At 41.3% G+C, this 16576-nt stretch overlaps 1 protein-coding gene across 8 annotated transcripts in view; it reads left to right on the top strand.

Moving 5' to 3' along the window:
* AGO1 (protein argonaute-2) overlaps nucleotides 1–2271 on the top strand; it is a 146680-nt gene extending 144409 nt beyond the window's left edge. For 3 of the 8 annotated variants that reach the window (XM_065231482.1, XM_065231481.1, XM_065231480.1), the window contains exons 13-14: nucleotides 288–457; nucleotides 515–2269. In XM_065231482.1, the coding sequence (XP_065087554.1) occupies nucleotides 288–457; nucleotides 515–653 (309 nt within the window). In that variant the 3' untranslated portion in view covers nucleotides 654–2269. Of the gene's footprint in view, nucleotides 1–287; nucleotides 458–514 lie in introns of all 8 variants that reach the window. The other 5 variants (XM_065231478.1, XM_065231477.1, XM_065231485.1 and 2 more) reach the window with 3 other exon arrangements.
* The last annotated feature ends 14305 nt before the right edge of the window (nucleotides 2272–16576 follow it).

Below are 16576 nucleotides of genomic sequence, written 5' to 3'. Positions count from 1 at the left end.
CGATGCGTATGAAGAGTTGCATACCACCGCTGTGGAATTTGCCTATGAATCATTTGATTTTAAAGCCATCATAAAGAAGTATACATATCTTGCATGTACTTGCTCTAGATGCAAGTTTTTCAATAACGCGCTTCCACTATCAATTCTGAATTTGATCTATCATAATACTGATGTCAAGTGCACATTTGAAAGTTGTTTCCATCGTTGGAATAAGGATTTTTAAAATAAAATTCTTCTAACTTTATAGAGTTTAATGAAAACGTGATCCGCTTTTAAATCAATTCCAGGGTACCAGCCGCCCGTCGCACTACCACGTCCTGTGGGACGACAATCACTTCGAATCGGACGAGCTCCAGTGCCTCACGTATCAACTGTGCCACACGTACGTCCGGTGCACCCGGTCGGTTTCGATTCCGGCACCCGCCTACTACGCCCATCTGGTGGCATTTAGGGCCAGGTGTGTGTTGATTTTCTTTTCTTTATTGAACGATTAATTTACAATTACTTTCCCAAGGTACCACCTGGTCGAGAAAGAGCACGACTCGGGCGAAGGATCTCACCAGAGCGGTTGCTCCGAGGACAGAACGCCGGGCGCGATGGCTCGTGCAATTACCGTACATGCCGATACCAAAAAAGTTATGTACTTTGCTTAAAGAAAGTATTTTACACAATTCGTTCAATTTATTAGTTCTCATTTTTTGTTTGTTTATAAGAAGCAAAATTGTAATATTTATGCAATTAACTCTTTCATAAGCAACGTGACGATTTTCCGCGTGATTTTCAAATTTTACAACTCAGTAGCAAGCTTACTAAAACAGAAGGAAAACGCACTTTTTCGTCGTAAACGCCAGCTGAGAGAAGAAAACAAATCAAACAGAAAACACCCACGCAAACACAAACAACAAACACAACCGCCGTCATTGCTTATTAGTCAGTATAAAGAATTATTTAATATACATTAAAGTATGATGCTTATATTTCGTTTAGCCAACCCAGCGCAGTAGTAACGACTTAAATGCTGGTTAGTGTAAGGATTCAGTTTCCGAGCAGCAAGAATTGTGCAACCCCCACAGAAAGGCCAACAGTGCCGCGTTAGGTTAGCAGAGAGGAACAGGAAACATGCCTCAAAAACGAATTATCAACTGGAGCAATAGCAATGCAAAAATGGCTTCTCCTGAATTATAGATTCTAGGTTCTCTATCGTGTATTTTTCGCCTGCGAGTCTAATCGCAACTTACGTTTACACCTCTTTAGGATAAAAACACCAATGATAACTAACAACAAACAACAAGGTTACTTTACTTTTAATTATAACATTTACTTTTGCTCAAAGACCAATGTTTGATAGGTTTCGGAAAAGGCTTTAAATCCAAGAAAACAAATGATGAGAACTACGAAAAATTTCATATAGCTTCCAATTTAGTTTTAAATCTGTATCTCTATACATTGTACATTAGTGTGGACACATTTATCAAACACGCCTTAGATCCTAGCTTTTAAGTGAAGAGGCTTCTGGCAAGAGACAAAACCCACACTCACTCACCCAACTCACAAACGAAGAAAGAAAGAAAAAAGGAACAAGCTAGGTAAATGTTACAACAGAAACAAGGGAAAATTATTTTACTGAAAAAAAAGTTAACACACTTATTATTATTATTACTTAGCGGTTTTACCAATTAATTTGAGTTTGTTAGTTTACTAGTTTCTATTCAAATTCGGGAAGAAAGAAGTGTAACTACGGCGAAAAGCAAAAAAGTTTAGAATACAAAGTTGGATTGTGATATTTTTTGACGAATTGAAAACTGTTTAGTTGGATGTGGTTTTCTCAGAAGGTTAAAGTGAGCATAAATAGAAATGTTTGTTAATTGTGGTTTATAAATCGTGGACCTTCATTAGGTTTTTAATACTATTTTCAGGAATCTCTGCGGTGTCTGCACCGTCGTATTCAGATTCGGTCAGGATCAGGTCGGATCATTTAATCAGAGGCTGTTCTGCCTCAGCGATTCCAGCAGTTGTCCTCGAGAAACGACAACGAACATAGCTCTCTCTGGTTTCCGTTTGTATTGCAGCAATCCGATTCCTCGCGTAAGTTTGAAGCTTGAGGTTTCTTGAGACATGCCAAAACGTTTGTGCTGTTCGTCCAGAGGACAACTTCTTGGAAAGACGTCTGAATCGCTGGCATTACTTGACCGATCAATTGCGTCAGCAGAAGCGCCTCGCACAGTTCCTTTCGAGGAATGGAGCACGCACCGTGCGTCACATTTAACGAATCAGCGGAACGGGGGAACGTAAAACACCTTGGAACGTGAATGTGTCCAAGTTCCCACAGATCATTCATTTTCTTGAAGGTCCTCATCGATTGGATCGTCCCATCCTGCTGATGTTCGTTCGCCAAAGCTAGCTACTGTATCAATAACATCGCTATGGTACGAACAGTCCATGTAATCAGGAATCGAAATGCTTGGCGGATTGGCAATAATGAATGTCGATGTTTGGATACCTTGATCACCTCGTTGGGTCCATACTCGGGTAGTGGAAATTTCATTTCCCGACGTATAAGTCTTCGACAAAGAACTCAAGCGCCGATGGAAAACTCAGAACCTTCTTCCATAGCAAGCTGCACCGTACACCTCATATCCAGAGCTGGCAAATATCATGGTCGTCTACACTGTACCAAAACATCATCCTCTGTTCGAGTGAAAGCTCAGACCATTCAAATCAAAACATCGAAACCGCTTTTTCGAATGATAGCTGCAATCGAATGTCTGTTGTTTTGTAATCAGATGATGCTCCTCTCAGGATACAGGATGAACATTGATACGAGAAACGAACGGATCTCAGTTGAAATACGTAATGCTCTCTGAAGAATGATTGTCATGTTCGCTAGATTTGCATGTAGAGGTTGAGTAAAGGTTACCTCATATCGTATAGCATTTGAATACAGCTTGAGGCTGTATAAATTAAATGAGCAAAGCGTTTACATTGTGAAAATTGCTAGTTGGGCAGCTTGGTGTGGTAGTTGCCAAATAGGAGAGCGGGAGAGCGGGGACTCAATCGAGACGAAATCGAGCCTAACGATTCCACATGCTCACGGATGATCGTACAGTCATATTTTTTCGGTCGGATAGACAGCGCATATACTTTTCGAAGGTAGACAGCGCATATACTGAGTATGTTTTGTGGAAATTCCACGACAATCCAGAGCTGTTCCAGTAGACTGACATGACAATGGGCGAGCTTTCCCCCGAAGAACGCGTTACCCACTGAGTTCTACCCACCGCTTTGTCTCGGTGGGTTTTCAACCAAGCGCTCTGATTTTCTGCGAGTGACTAGATAGCTTATTACGGATATCACTTCACGGTGAAAACTTGTCACTTGTCGTCAAGGTGAAGTGATTCCCATTTTATTTGTACGGCAATCACGGCTCTTATTATGAGTATCACTTCCTTAGCACCGTGTAGTGACACCCGTAATAAGGCCCTAGTTCTCCATTGGCACTCACATGCAAAACATCAGACCGACTGGTTGAAACCCCGCCGAGAAAAAGCGGTGACTGCAACTCAGTGGGTAACGCGTTCTTCGGGGGATAGCTGTACTTAGGTAGCTGGTTAGTCTCGTTGAGACAGCAATCAGAACGAACGCCTCCACCGCACGATTTTTGACTGTTCAGGGAAGATCGGTCAGTTCTGAACACGGAATAAAATGATCCGAAGAGTTGCGATGAATAGATCTGGGCCCTTATTACTGTAGTCGCTATATTCATAGTCTGGAGAATAGAATCTCGGGAACCAATTGAACTGTCAAATAGCGGAACCAATCGAGCAAATCACGACCAACAACAGAAAAGAGCACATCAGCTATTGCGAACAAAACTTCGGAAACCCTTTTCTCGTGACTCAAGGCTCGCCTACGCAAACTAACACCATCTTTGGGTTGAGGAAAGTTTCCCCTATCCAATGATGCTGGTATATTGCGTTCGATTAGCGAGGAAAGAATAATCAACGTTTTGTTTATAAAAGTTGATAGTACCTTTTCAATTGTTGGTCTAAAATATATTGAAGTGGTTCCGCTTTTTGATAGATCGAAACTCTATTCGCCAGACTATGAATATAGCGACTATACTTATTACGAGTGTCACTTCACGGTGAAATCGAAGTGAAGCGACCACGGGGCTTATTACGGATGTCACTTCACGGTGAAAACTTGTCACTTGTGGTCAAGGTGAAGTGATTCCCATTTGATTTGTACGGCAATCACGGCTCTTATTATGAGTATCACTTCCTTATCATCGTGTAGTGACACCCGTAATAAGGCCCCACTTTTCACTCGCGGTGAAGTGATTGCCGTGTAAATCAAATGGGAATCACTTCACCGTGAAGTGACATCGGTAATGAGGGTCCTGGTAGTCCAGTCACGTTTCCGTCAGTATGATCAGTATCATATTCAGCCTCCGCAGCAGCCAAGAAAAACGAGTCGATTTTAGTCCTCAGCCCACGCACATTTTGATAATAAATCCGGCGGCCATTCGAGGAGCGATTCCGGGAGCTGGAAACCGAAGGAAATTGAGGTACCGAAAGTTCAGAATCGCAATCATACTCGTTCGGAGTTGCAGACCGGAAACCCCCATGCTGTTATGCGAGAAGTGAGAAAGCTGTGTCTGTGCTTATTGTGGTTCATGTGTGTTTTTTAATTGTGTCGGAAGTTGTTTCTTCGTGTCGACCGAGCTGTCAAAACTTTAACAGAAAAAATATGCTTACTGGCAACCATATCTTCGACAATAACAAAAAGGCTGAAAACGACGGATCCACCAGCGACTCCTTCGCTTTAAAGAGCCTGAATTTATAAAGAGACGACACGTCAAAATTGGAACAATCGATTATCTGTCAAAGTCATAGGAAAAGTTATTCCAATCGAGCAGGAGACCTGTCAAATGGATAAGGTGTCGCCTCTTTACCCAATTCAGTCTCTTTACTTCGCTGTTGTTTGCTTATTGCAACAAAGTACATAACTACCGAAGATATTAGAGGAAAATGTGGAAGGCGAACTAAAACAGCTAGTTCAATTCATAAAAATGTACAAAATTCAGCTCTAAAAGGCAACATAGCATAAACGGAACACTACCATTAACAACTACAAGAAGCACGATCACAGAGTGATCTAGAACTCCAAGCACCTTACTGTTGCTGTGATACTCTCAACCTATCAACATGAATTCATCGGAGCATTCTGACGGATCCAGACGGGCTTTTCCACTTTTTGAAATTGTAATTTATTTAGTCAAACATAATCCTGGTGGAGACGTTCACATTTTCACTACGTACAAGCAACAGACAGTACACGACAGTGGTCAAGGATCATCCATCCATTCCTCCTCCACAGTTGAGATTGATTACATTGCGCAAAAGAAAAGAACTCGCATTCACACGCACGAAAGTTCCCAGGCCCATCGGATTTCAACGAATCCCGAAACGCTGCATTGCCAACTGCCTACATACCAGCAATCTAGCTATCGTTTTCAAACCTTAATTCTCGCCATCATCAATGCGCTCTCGTAGGCCCGATAGTATCCAGGTCGCGGAATGCCGTGTACGTGTCACTTCCGTATCCTGAGTGATTTTCAATCATCGAAGTCCGGTGCAATCCAACTGCCGTGGTTCTCTCTCATTATTGGCAGTGATGCCAGAATTGATGAACAAATTAGCTTTCCATGTGGCGGAAGGGTGTTTGAAGTGTATCGAAGTGTGTTTTTGTGGGTGTTAACACAAGGTGGCAGAGGGACTTACCTCCTGGTGCAGACTTGATTGGTCCCTTGGTCCTCTTCCACGGTCCCTTTCATCCAATGTATACCCTCTATATGCAACGTGTTTTTGTGCTATTCTGCCCACTCGGTAGAGTTGAAATTTTGTGCAATTGGCGTTGGCGAGAGCTCTGTAACTCTTTACTCCTAATTGGGGGAAATGGCATAGGTAACTGTCAGTCTATGTGTGAAACTTTGCGGACCTTTTCTTACTATCTCACTCCACCACTAAATCAGTGCCAACATTTCAAAGGGGCGTAATTGCTTTTATAAACAATGACTTTAGCCGTAAATTTCTCGCGAATGAAATATTACCAATGCTAACTGGTAGAGGAAACATTCCTCTACCTGCTGGTGTCATTTTTTTCATGAGTGAGCTTTTATTCGCGGGAAATCGACGGCTAAAGCCATTGTTTACAATTGCAATTACGCCCCTTTGAAATGTTGGCACTGAAATGTGTGAAGAAACGTCACTGTGGCACTGTCGTCGAGGTGAATTTTTATCAAAACAACCACACCAAAAATCACTGATCTTCCATTTTGGCTGTGCTGTCATTTTTCCACCAATGAGAGTCCATAACATGTTTGAAACGATGAGTGATGGGTGATCCTCTGGAGAACCGATTAAACAGAATTGATTTTTCGGTTCATTCATCGATGTATCGATTATTCGAAAAAGAATTCGGACACCACTAGATGAACGTGAAACGTCCTTTTGACATCCACCGTTCAGGGCCACCCACATTAGATCCGTTCGCGTTGCGTTGACGTAAATTTGACAGTTAGATAATAGATTTAGCTGTCACTTTGCCGCAACGCGTCTGATCCGGATCTAATGTGCGTGGGCCTTTAATGTTAAATATAAGGGCCGTTCATAAATAATGAGCCAAGTCAAGACCAACAATTGAAATGGCCTCAGCTCCATTTTGGAAACAATCCTTGTAAGGCCATTTCCTCGCAAACCGAAACTTACATTGGCAAACCTAAACCACAATCGGGTAGAGGATATTTTCCCCTACCTGTTAATTGTTAATTAATGTTGGTTTCCCTTGGCGGACTTCGTTTCGCGAGAAAGTGGCCTTACAAGGTTTGTTTACAAAATTGAGTTAAGGCCTTTTAAATTGTTGGTCTTGAATTTTAAAGGGATCAAATGACTAGAAACACTGGAATAAGAGACCAGCGGAGACAAAAAACATGAATTTGGCAACAAGATAAACATCAAAGCAATCCTGGCATTACTTGCATTTGTAACTGCTTGCAAGTGACTTCGCCAATGCACCGACGAGCGAGTTCATGAGTGCTTGTTAAACGATTTTAATACTCCTCCCTAATTGAAGCAAACCATTTGTAAACATTGCAGATTGGAACCGCTTTTGACAGTTCGATTGGAATCATAACAGTATCTCCGCTGGTCTCTTATTCCAGTGTTTCTACAAATGACGTCCCCATGGTAACTAAACAAACACGAGTGCTGACCGGGATATTAATAATGGTAATCATCATATGTCAGAAAGAGGTGATTCAAATTTAAGGCACATTTGGCAGATCCTCCAATCAGGGACGATATTAAAAGTTAATCCGAGTTGGAGCTTACCACCACTAGTGTTCATGATAAGTAAATATTGTCCGCAGCTTGTATCACTTTTTCTCGAGTGAGTGGATTCAAATCCATCCGTGCCCTCGTCTAAAGCTTCTTTTATCAAACGGTGTGTTGAAAATAGCCGTAAATGTCGAGAGAAAATCGACGAAGAGAATCTTTCAATGTTACTTCGGACCTAATCCAATTATGCAAATGAATCATTATGAGAAACAATGAAGCAGACTGTGACACAGAACCACGTTGGGATTGGAAGCTGTGCATTCAGAACACTAGACTGTACTCGAAAAAAGTGTGATACACAAAAATGGTCGCCAAAAAATGATTTTAAGTCGGATTTTCTTCAAACTTTCAGAGAATAAACTACAACATTATGGTTAGGTTTCTACTTCATTGCTTTGTTGGATCTCCGCACCACAATCGAATGCTTGCACCTTGCCCTTGACACTGTTTCTTGAAAGCCAACTCGTTCTCCAACGCCTTAGGTGTTTTACGAAGTCTGGCCAAAACTTCAATCGGGTGAAGCGAGGGGAAAGACGGCTTTCATTTGAGTACCTCTTTTACTCAGCGTTGCTCAGAGCTGCTCTGGTTTGCTCTGGGATCTGATCTAATTTGCGACGAAAAATAATTATTAGGGCATATAGTTTTAGAATCTGACCATGCAAATGTCAGTTCGATAACGAAACTAAAACAATGAATGCTAGATAGAGCTGGAATTAGGGCGAAACAGCTTTTGTAAACAATGACTTCTCTTGATGTTTTCTAGGAATTCAAGGCACGTCCACGCAAATCAACATAACCATCGGGTAGGGGAAGTCTTATTCTATCCCATGATGATGTTGATTTGCGTGGGCGAGCCTTAACTTTCTAGAAATCACCGAGAGAAGTCATTGTTTACAAAAGCTGTTACGCCCTAATTCTAGCTCTATCTAGAATGAAGAAAATAAATGGATGCCATATTTAAATAAGGAAATGATCCCGTTTTGTGTCAGTTCATTGAAGTTTTGGCTATTTTCTTACATCACTCTGAAGATGGCTTTCTGCAGGGCACTTTTCTCTTTGCAATGGTAATGAAATTGACCAGGATTTTGCTTAGAGCAAGCGAATGGATATTCCCTTCCGATTTCTCTTAATTTCTCACTGTCTTCCTCCTTGGGGTGAAGTTCCGGCGAGTTCGGTGGGTTGACGACTTTTGGTACAAAAACAAACATTGTTGTCTCTGTACCACAAGTCGTCAACCCACCGAACTCGCCAAAACAGCGCCTCGAATCCGTAAGAGCGCATGAAGGGTGGGTAGGAGATGCTTCTGGAGCCACTCGTCCCGGTAGATTTGCCCGTTGATGGTACCCGTCGTGATGTGCGGCTGACTCATCTTGCCGCACCCACAGATGGCCTGCCAAACCATGGAACGGCCAACCGTGATGTGGCAACGTAAAACTGCTTTGTGTCCGCCTGGATGTAAGTCTCGTCGTCCATGACGACGCACCTCGGTTTCGACAGCCACTCCCGGTACAGCTTCCTGGCGCGGGTTCTAGTCACCGTGTTTTGTTTGTCGTTCCGGTTCGGTGCCTTTCGGACCTTGTCGACGTGATGGAAACATTCGCCTTCTTCGCTGCATCGCGGATCGAAAGATTCGGCCGACACTTGAACAGACTCAACACCTTCTTGGCCTTCACCGGGTCAGCTGTCTTGGGTTATCTGCGCAGCCTACCGGCCGCTAGGTCTCCTTGAATGACTTCACCACCCGGGAAATCGTTGTATAATTTCATCTCGATAACCACTTGACAGATTGTGATGAAATTTTGCCAGCGTAAACATTACACTCTTGACTAGTTTCAGCCAAAATTTCATCAATTATTACCCACAAGCTAAACTGTTACAAACTAATCAATGTGTCTCACTTTTTTCGAGTGCAGTCTTTATAGTCCAAGGCTTTTCCTTGTCAGAAATAGTATTGAGGGCAAGTCCCGAGTTTTGATTCCAATTGCCACGATTTACAACAGTTCTGGCGACTCCTGAGAAGATTGTTTTTCAGTGCAGTTGATCAAATTCATGCGAAAAAAAACTCTACGGAGCCGATGGTTCCATGTTTAGAACGTCGGCTGATGAGTTTCTTTTGATTAGACCATTCTTTACTTCTCTGGGAAAACCACATTCTAAACAACAGTTTTCACACACAAAAAAAAAAAAACAATCTACAAAAAGCACCAAAACAGCTTTAAAACCAATCTCTTGAATAAAACATAGGAAACACTGTTTAGGGAACAAATCTCAGCCTAACGCAATAGTAAAGAAGAAACAAGAAATTTTAGACATTCCTCAAAATCAGACAATCGCGTGCGTCCGGACGGAAGTTAATCTATCCGATGTCTGATCGAATAAGAATTAAACAAAAAAATAACGTATCGAAAATATAAAATAAACCAAACCATTGCAACACCTTTTGTTTTGTTAAAAATCGTTTCATTTTGGTACCTTTAGGATCGGAACAAGTTTTACTAAGATAAAGAAGTACTCAAGCAAATTAACTTATTACAGAACAAACGAAAACACGGCAGATTCCCCCCTCTCCCCCTACCCGGTTGAGCGGAAGTGTGACACGAAATCAAACAAGGGAGTAATTTTATAAGTAGTGAAAATCTATTCGTTTCTGTCACCCAACGCCTCTCACTTTCTCTCTCTTTGATGATCGTTTTTTTGTTGTTGTTGTTAATGTATAATAATATTAAGAAAATAACACACGAAAACAAACAAAAGGAGCCAACCCCCCAAGTGAGAGCCAATGGAAGAGCGCGGAACTTAATGAGAAATGAAGCAAACTTTGAAGCCGATTGACGGTGGAACAAAGCCACTATACTTCATATATGGGAATAAAGTTAATCGATCTAGGAGTAATCGTAGCGATCGCATTGTTAGCTAGTAAGTCAAGACAAATACAAGAGAAAATGCAAACAACTCTTACCAAGCATGGTTTATTAGATTTATCGTTTAGGAAATGTGTGTCTCTCAATGTGTAATACTTTAAACGTGAAAGTTCAGAACCCGGGAAATCGATGTGCATAATGAATGGAGGAGGGCGAATTCTTCAGACAGCTATGTGTCCCAATCATGATAAAATGATCAAACACTTACTAACGTAACACAGAAGCAGCAACAGACAGAGGACAACAACAATACACTTTAGACTAGTTTGTAAGAATTTTAACCAAAAACCAGCAGAAACGTAAAATCAATCTATATACTAAAATTTTAAAATCGCATATGGATGAAAGTTGGAGCAAAAAGAACAATCTTGGATTGAATTTCGTGATGTGTGTAACAAGCTGAATCAGATGAATCGGCAACACTTACCCAAAATTACAAGTATGAGGAATTATACACCGAATTGAGTAAACCATTTATGTTTCTATGGTGGAAAGAGAAAGAACCAAAAATTAAATAGGGTGGAGATCGGCTCCCCCCCCCCCCTCTGAAACCCTATTCCAAGCCCCATGGGGTAAACAATAACTTTCAACGCTCATTTTCTGCAGTACGATACTTCACACCATAGGCCATCTTTAGGGTAGATTTCTGATTAATTTTCATTTGAAAAACCCCGTGCTTGGAATAGAGTCTCGGAGAGCGCCGATGCCGTTCACCACCCGAAACAGCTTTTTATTTATTTGACAATTTTCTCGGTATGTTTATGGCACTTTCTTCGGTTGTAGTCTGCAGTTCAGCAAACGTGCAATTCAGATTCATCCAATTTGCTGTGCTGATCAAGACATTCAATAGATTGAATAACTCTTCTCTCGGTAAACTCTCAACTGGATCGCTGGATTGTCAGTAGGTCTGCATCGAAGTTCATGCGTTGTGACTAAATCGAACCACTTCCGAAGAACTTGCTTTCATTATTCTTGAATGATCTTGAATGTAGTTTATTGCATGCCTGTTTCACATCAACAAGTGTCAATTTCAGTTGCGAATCACAAACAAACATGCAAAACTTAACATCAAGAAATCGCACTCTAATTAAGGTTTCAACAAACACGCAACTCAAAATGGTAGCCAAATATCCTAGGGAAATCAAAACGAAGATTAACAGACGCATGACTTGAAGTCGTCTCCACCTTAACTAAGATAACAAGATTCCACACATTCAAAACCAATGCACCACGAAGAATAATGATGATGATGATGATGATGAAATATCTTAATTTGTACATCTCTAGCGCATAAGTCGATGACTAAATATATGAACAAAAAAAAAAAAATGAAATCAACAAGTGAAATCAAGACCCGGGAAATACCTATTTAATGTTAGATTGTACTCTTTTTTTATAAGTCAACAGGAACAACAACCTGAACACACAAGTGAATCAAAGCAGCAATGCAGTGTGAACATTCACAACCCTCTAGGTCTAAGAAATCACAAACGATATCATCAAAAACTTAATCGTCAGAGAGTGTGGAACAACAATAAAACAAAAACAAACAAACAAACAAACATTAACATCGCGACGTGAAATTGAATTACGACGATTCAAAGGGGAAGTGAACTTTAAGAACTAAATTATATAAATGAATCAACCAACCATACAAGGGATTTTTTCTTGGCTAAGTAGAATTTAAGTGTTGAATACAATACAAGCCAAAAACAACAAGATGGCGCAGAAATGCGCTTATTTTATGCTTAAATCGGTTGAATGCCACCTAATTGGAGTGGAAAACGCAACTAGCTAACTTATCAGATGAATTCTTATTATTCTATTTGTTTAGTTTTACGTTCAATTTGTAACCTCCCAGCGAGGGTCTCCGTAGAAACAACAGCAATTAAACATACTTTCTTCAATACCGATTCCAGCACCAGAAGCAGACGTAAACAAGCCAAGTTTAGTTAGTAGCTGAACACCGATGGTAACGATCACACAAACAAACAAACAAACAAACGAAACATCAAATGTTTACTCTCAAATCTTCCTTTCAATGCTTATTACCGCAACAGCAAAAATTAAACTTGGAATTACGTTCACTACTGCTAATTCGATTTCGTTTTCCAGCTCAGAAGGAAACACCCAAGCAAAAGAAAAAAAAATAATGACTTCAATTTTATGCAAATAGATTAGAATAAACTGTTTCAATTAATTGTACATGGCGAACATATTTCAAATTCCCAGTAGTATATATCACGGCCAATCCGAAGATTTCTATTTTCGAACAATGGAATATGAGTAAAGGGTGTCCACAGTTAAATTGCATCACTTTAAAAAAGCTGTAACATTTAGCCCATTGGGTTAATTTCAATGAAATTTTGGATTAGATAGTCTCAGCGTGTATTGTTTACACTGCGTGAGTTTTATTGTGAAATTTCTAGTAGTTTTGAACTTTTGCTCACTCACCAACCCACATCTTTCGCACCGAGCCATCGGAGAGATGTTGGGACTCCAACAATCTACTGTTTCTGGAGAGAACAACTGACTGCGCACTTATGTCCGGATGGCAGACTTGGTAAAAACACCGCTCGGTGCGGCTCGGTGGCAACCTACTCATGTATGCACAGCACTGGGTTTCTTCGATAAAGCACCCGGTGTCGGTGCAACATGTTGGCACGCCACCGAACCAAAAGAGAAACCCAAACGCGGTGCTACGGGCTTCGGCTCGCCACCGTGCGGCACGGAGCCAACGGAGCTAATGATTTCGTATCGTTCGTTGTTGGTGATGCGCTATGCTCGGTCCCACTTGCGTTTTTGTCAAAACTGAGTTTTTCAATGGAAGTGGTAGCAAGTAGCTCATAGTTTAATTATACTCGATGAACTCAAGAAATTTGTTCTGAAATAGTTTAGAAAAATGGGCAAGTAGGTTTTCCCTTTACATAAAAATCCATGGTGCGAAGCAAACTTAAAACGCGTTCTTAATTGCGTCCGTCATTTCTCTCGACAGGAACAGGGTCCGTTCGGATACGGATGTGTTGGCCATTTTCGAAATGTTGAAAATTTTGAATAACCGGGTGAAGCAAAATGTCTAGATCAACCATAGAAAAGGACCCATCAGCATTTGTAAACAAATCGTTCTAAAGCCCTCTAACACAGCAAAGGCCGCCTCGCAAACCAACACCATCATCGGATAAGGGAAAGTTTCCCCTACATGATATGGCGTTGGTTTGCGTGGGTGGCCTTCGCTTAGTGAGGAAAGGTCTTTAGAACGGTTTGTTTACAAATGCTGAAGGGCCCTTTTCTATTGTTAATACAGAACTTCTTTGGTGCTCTGGTGCTAATTTTACCACTCATCATTCTCGTCTACGATTATGTTTGGTACATGTTGTGCCGCGCTGCGTTAACTAAAGAAAGTTTTCTAAATAAGAGGCTGTTCATAAACTACGTAGACAGTTTAGAGGCCCCCCCCCTGGTAATTATCCACGGCACATACAAATTTTAAATTTTTTGTATGGACAATTGTCTACGCAGGGGGAGGGGGGGTCAAGAATCCCAAAAAACTGTCTACGTAGTTAATGAACAGCCCCTAACGTTATAGTGAAGCAAATTGTATTCGCCGGTGAAAATAAGAACAAAACAATTAACTTGTAATTGATCTTTGCGGAAAAAAAACTATGGTTTTAAGGCAATTATATTTGCCACATTAATGTTACATGGTGGAAATCGCTGTTGCATTAATTCGCATTGACGGCATTGGCTCTTCATAGTGTGATAGTTTCTTAGGTGCTGTTCATAAACTACGTAGACAGGTTGGAGGGGGGGGGGTTGGCAATTGTCCACGGTCCATACAAATTTTAAAATTTTAGGGGGGGTCAAGAATCCCAAAAAACTGTATACGTAGTTAATGAACAGCCCCTTTGAGATTTTTCATTTGAGCGACAGAGTACGGAACAGCCCGCCATGCTTCACGCACAGAATGACAGTTGTTTGTGGGGTTTTCCCATAGGAGTAAAGAGGTACAGTATCGCCGGAAAGGTCAATCAGAAAAGAAACGAAAAAAAAAATTAGCTACAGGTAGACTGCGATAATGGAAACAAAGAAAAAGAAGAAGCACGGTATTCTGTCTGGCACCGGACCCTGGCTCGGAGCCGCACGGAGCGCACCGAATAACCATAGCACGGCACCAAGCCGAATAAAACGGCTCCGCGTTCAGGTTTCTTGTTCGTATCGGTGGCGAGCCGACAAGAGGTACCGAAACCGAGTGCGTGTTAGCTTTGAACGGGGAGCAATATTATTGCACGGCTCGCAGTGCCGGTGGGTGTTTTTCCAAGTCTGCGGATGGTTAAACTAAAATATTCGAGTTATCGTACCGTACAAATACATTCCGACCGGGAGCTGCTCGTCGTGATATTGAGCTTTTATTTTTCATTTCACGATGGCTGCTGCTGCCACACCGGCCATTTTATCATCCATCCAAAAATTCATTCCGCAATTTATGCTCCGTGTCTCGGTTCGCAAACGGTGTGTTTCCGGAATTATTTCCTCGGGTTTCAACAAGCAAATCAAAACATTTCAGTTGTCAAGGTACCTGGTTGACAAACATTCCATTATTCGCAGACAAACAATGTCAGCCCGATGACTGACACTCTCAGCACTGCCGGCCCAGCTGCGGCACACTTGAGGCACATTGATTTTTTTTTTGCTAGCTTAGCTTAGACTGACTGCACATATCAAATGGTTGGTACTCCGTGATTGATCAGAACCAGTGAAATTGCACAATGAATCAACTGAATGGGGTTGGGAGTGACCTTCAATTCTCATTGTTTCAGTGACTCCCAATTTTAAAGATCAATAACGGCGCCGACCACGTCCTTGCAATCAGGTGGAAGTAGGGAATGAATATTAGAGCGACCTTTGTTGTTTTGTGGACCGAGTTTACCTCTGCGTTCCCACACTAATGATATAACGTATTGATTTCTGAAATTAACGTGAATAAGACTTGCGATCTTCAAAATGGGTGGATGGCAAATGAGTCGTCCCTATCAATTCAGTAATGTAAAGGGGCAAGGGTTCTAAGATAGAGGTTCTAATCCACGGTCTTCTGCTCAGTAAGCAAAAACGGCCGCTTCAAGGCTACCATGCCCCTGACATCACAATAAAAACAGTTAACTATTTTTTTTTTAAACCGCATACGTCATATATCTTCTATGTTTTTTACTTATTTTTGCCCAAATTATATTAATAACGGGTTTCTACAATATAGGATTGATCAACTCAGTAATGCAAAGAGGCTAGGGTGCTAACCCATGATTTTATGCTCAGTAAGCAGAAACGGCCACCGTGCCATTTAATCACAACAAGCTACGGCGGACGATATCTCAAGCACAGGTAAAAAGCTATTCAAATAAAAGTGACGTCCGTGATAGCAGTTAACAATGTTTTTCAAACCAGATCAAGCATACGTCATGTTGTAATATACTTATTACTTTTTTCCGTACCGTTACTCACCAATTTAGTTGACTGCTGGATGCAATTTGTCCGTAAACTTCACGTGGAATTCAAACCGCGAGAAATTGTTGATGAACTGGAAACTTTTCTCAAACCAATGCTTTCCATTTCCAGTACCGCCATCGAACGAGTGGAATATGAAAAAGACTTGCTAGTTGTTGGTTTCTTCTGCCACTTTCCGGATGGCATCCATGTTTCCGTTGGTCGGCGGCGGGTTCTTAGGGTGAATATGTCCGCAACTTCGAGATTGTCGGAATGGAAGAAGTCTCTGAAAAGCCCCGGATTTATCTGATCCATAACAGTTGGTTCCGTAACGACCTGGATGGTACGCGGAATGTACAGTTTGTTGTAAGGCGCCCAACTGGTTTGATGGAGTAATGAACAACGACTGAAGATAATTTATTTCTGCTGATTATAATGCTTGCTATGATTGAATAGATACTTATTCTGGGTTGCTTCGTTGTATCAACAATCAATACGAAACTAACGATTTTAAATTGACTCACTACTTGATTAGCCTTTTGGTCCCAAGCAAATCGATTAACGTGCCCTATTCTAGTATAAATTGGGACCGAAGAGAGTACCAGAGCTGAGCCAAAAAGTTGAGCTCGTTTCTTCGGGACCTTCTAGTCTTAGAGTTACCTCTATGATGTCATCCCGACTGGCAATGGTTTAGATAGTACGAAGAGTAGTTTGCCGAGTAACGGTAGCGAATATCTCGTCATAATCCGTCCCATATTTTTGTGTTAATCCTTGTGCGAC

Source organism: Ochlerotatus camptorhynchus, unplaced genomic scaffold (assembly GCF_037179485.1).
Source record: "Ochlerotatus camptorhynchus isolate MF236.1 unplaced genomic scaffold, CSIRO-AGI_Acam_v1.1 ptg000357l, whole genome shotgun sequence".
NCBI classification, from domain to species: domain Eukaryota; kingdom Metazoa; phylum Arthropoda; class Insecta; order Diptera; family Culicidae; genus Ochlerotatus; species Ochlerotatus camptorhynchus.
Note: the sequence above shows the minus strand (reverse complement) of the source record. Positions and strands in the feature narration are given on the sequence as shown.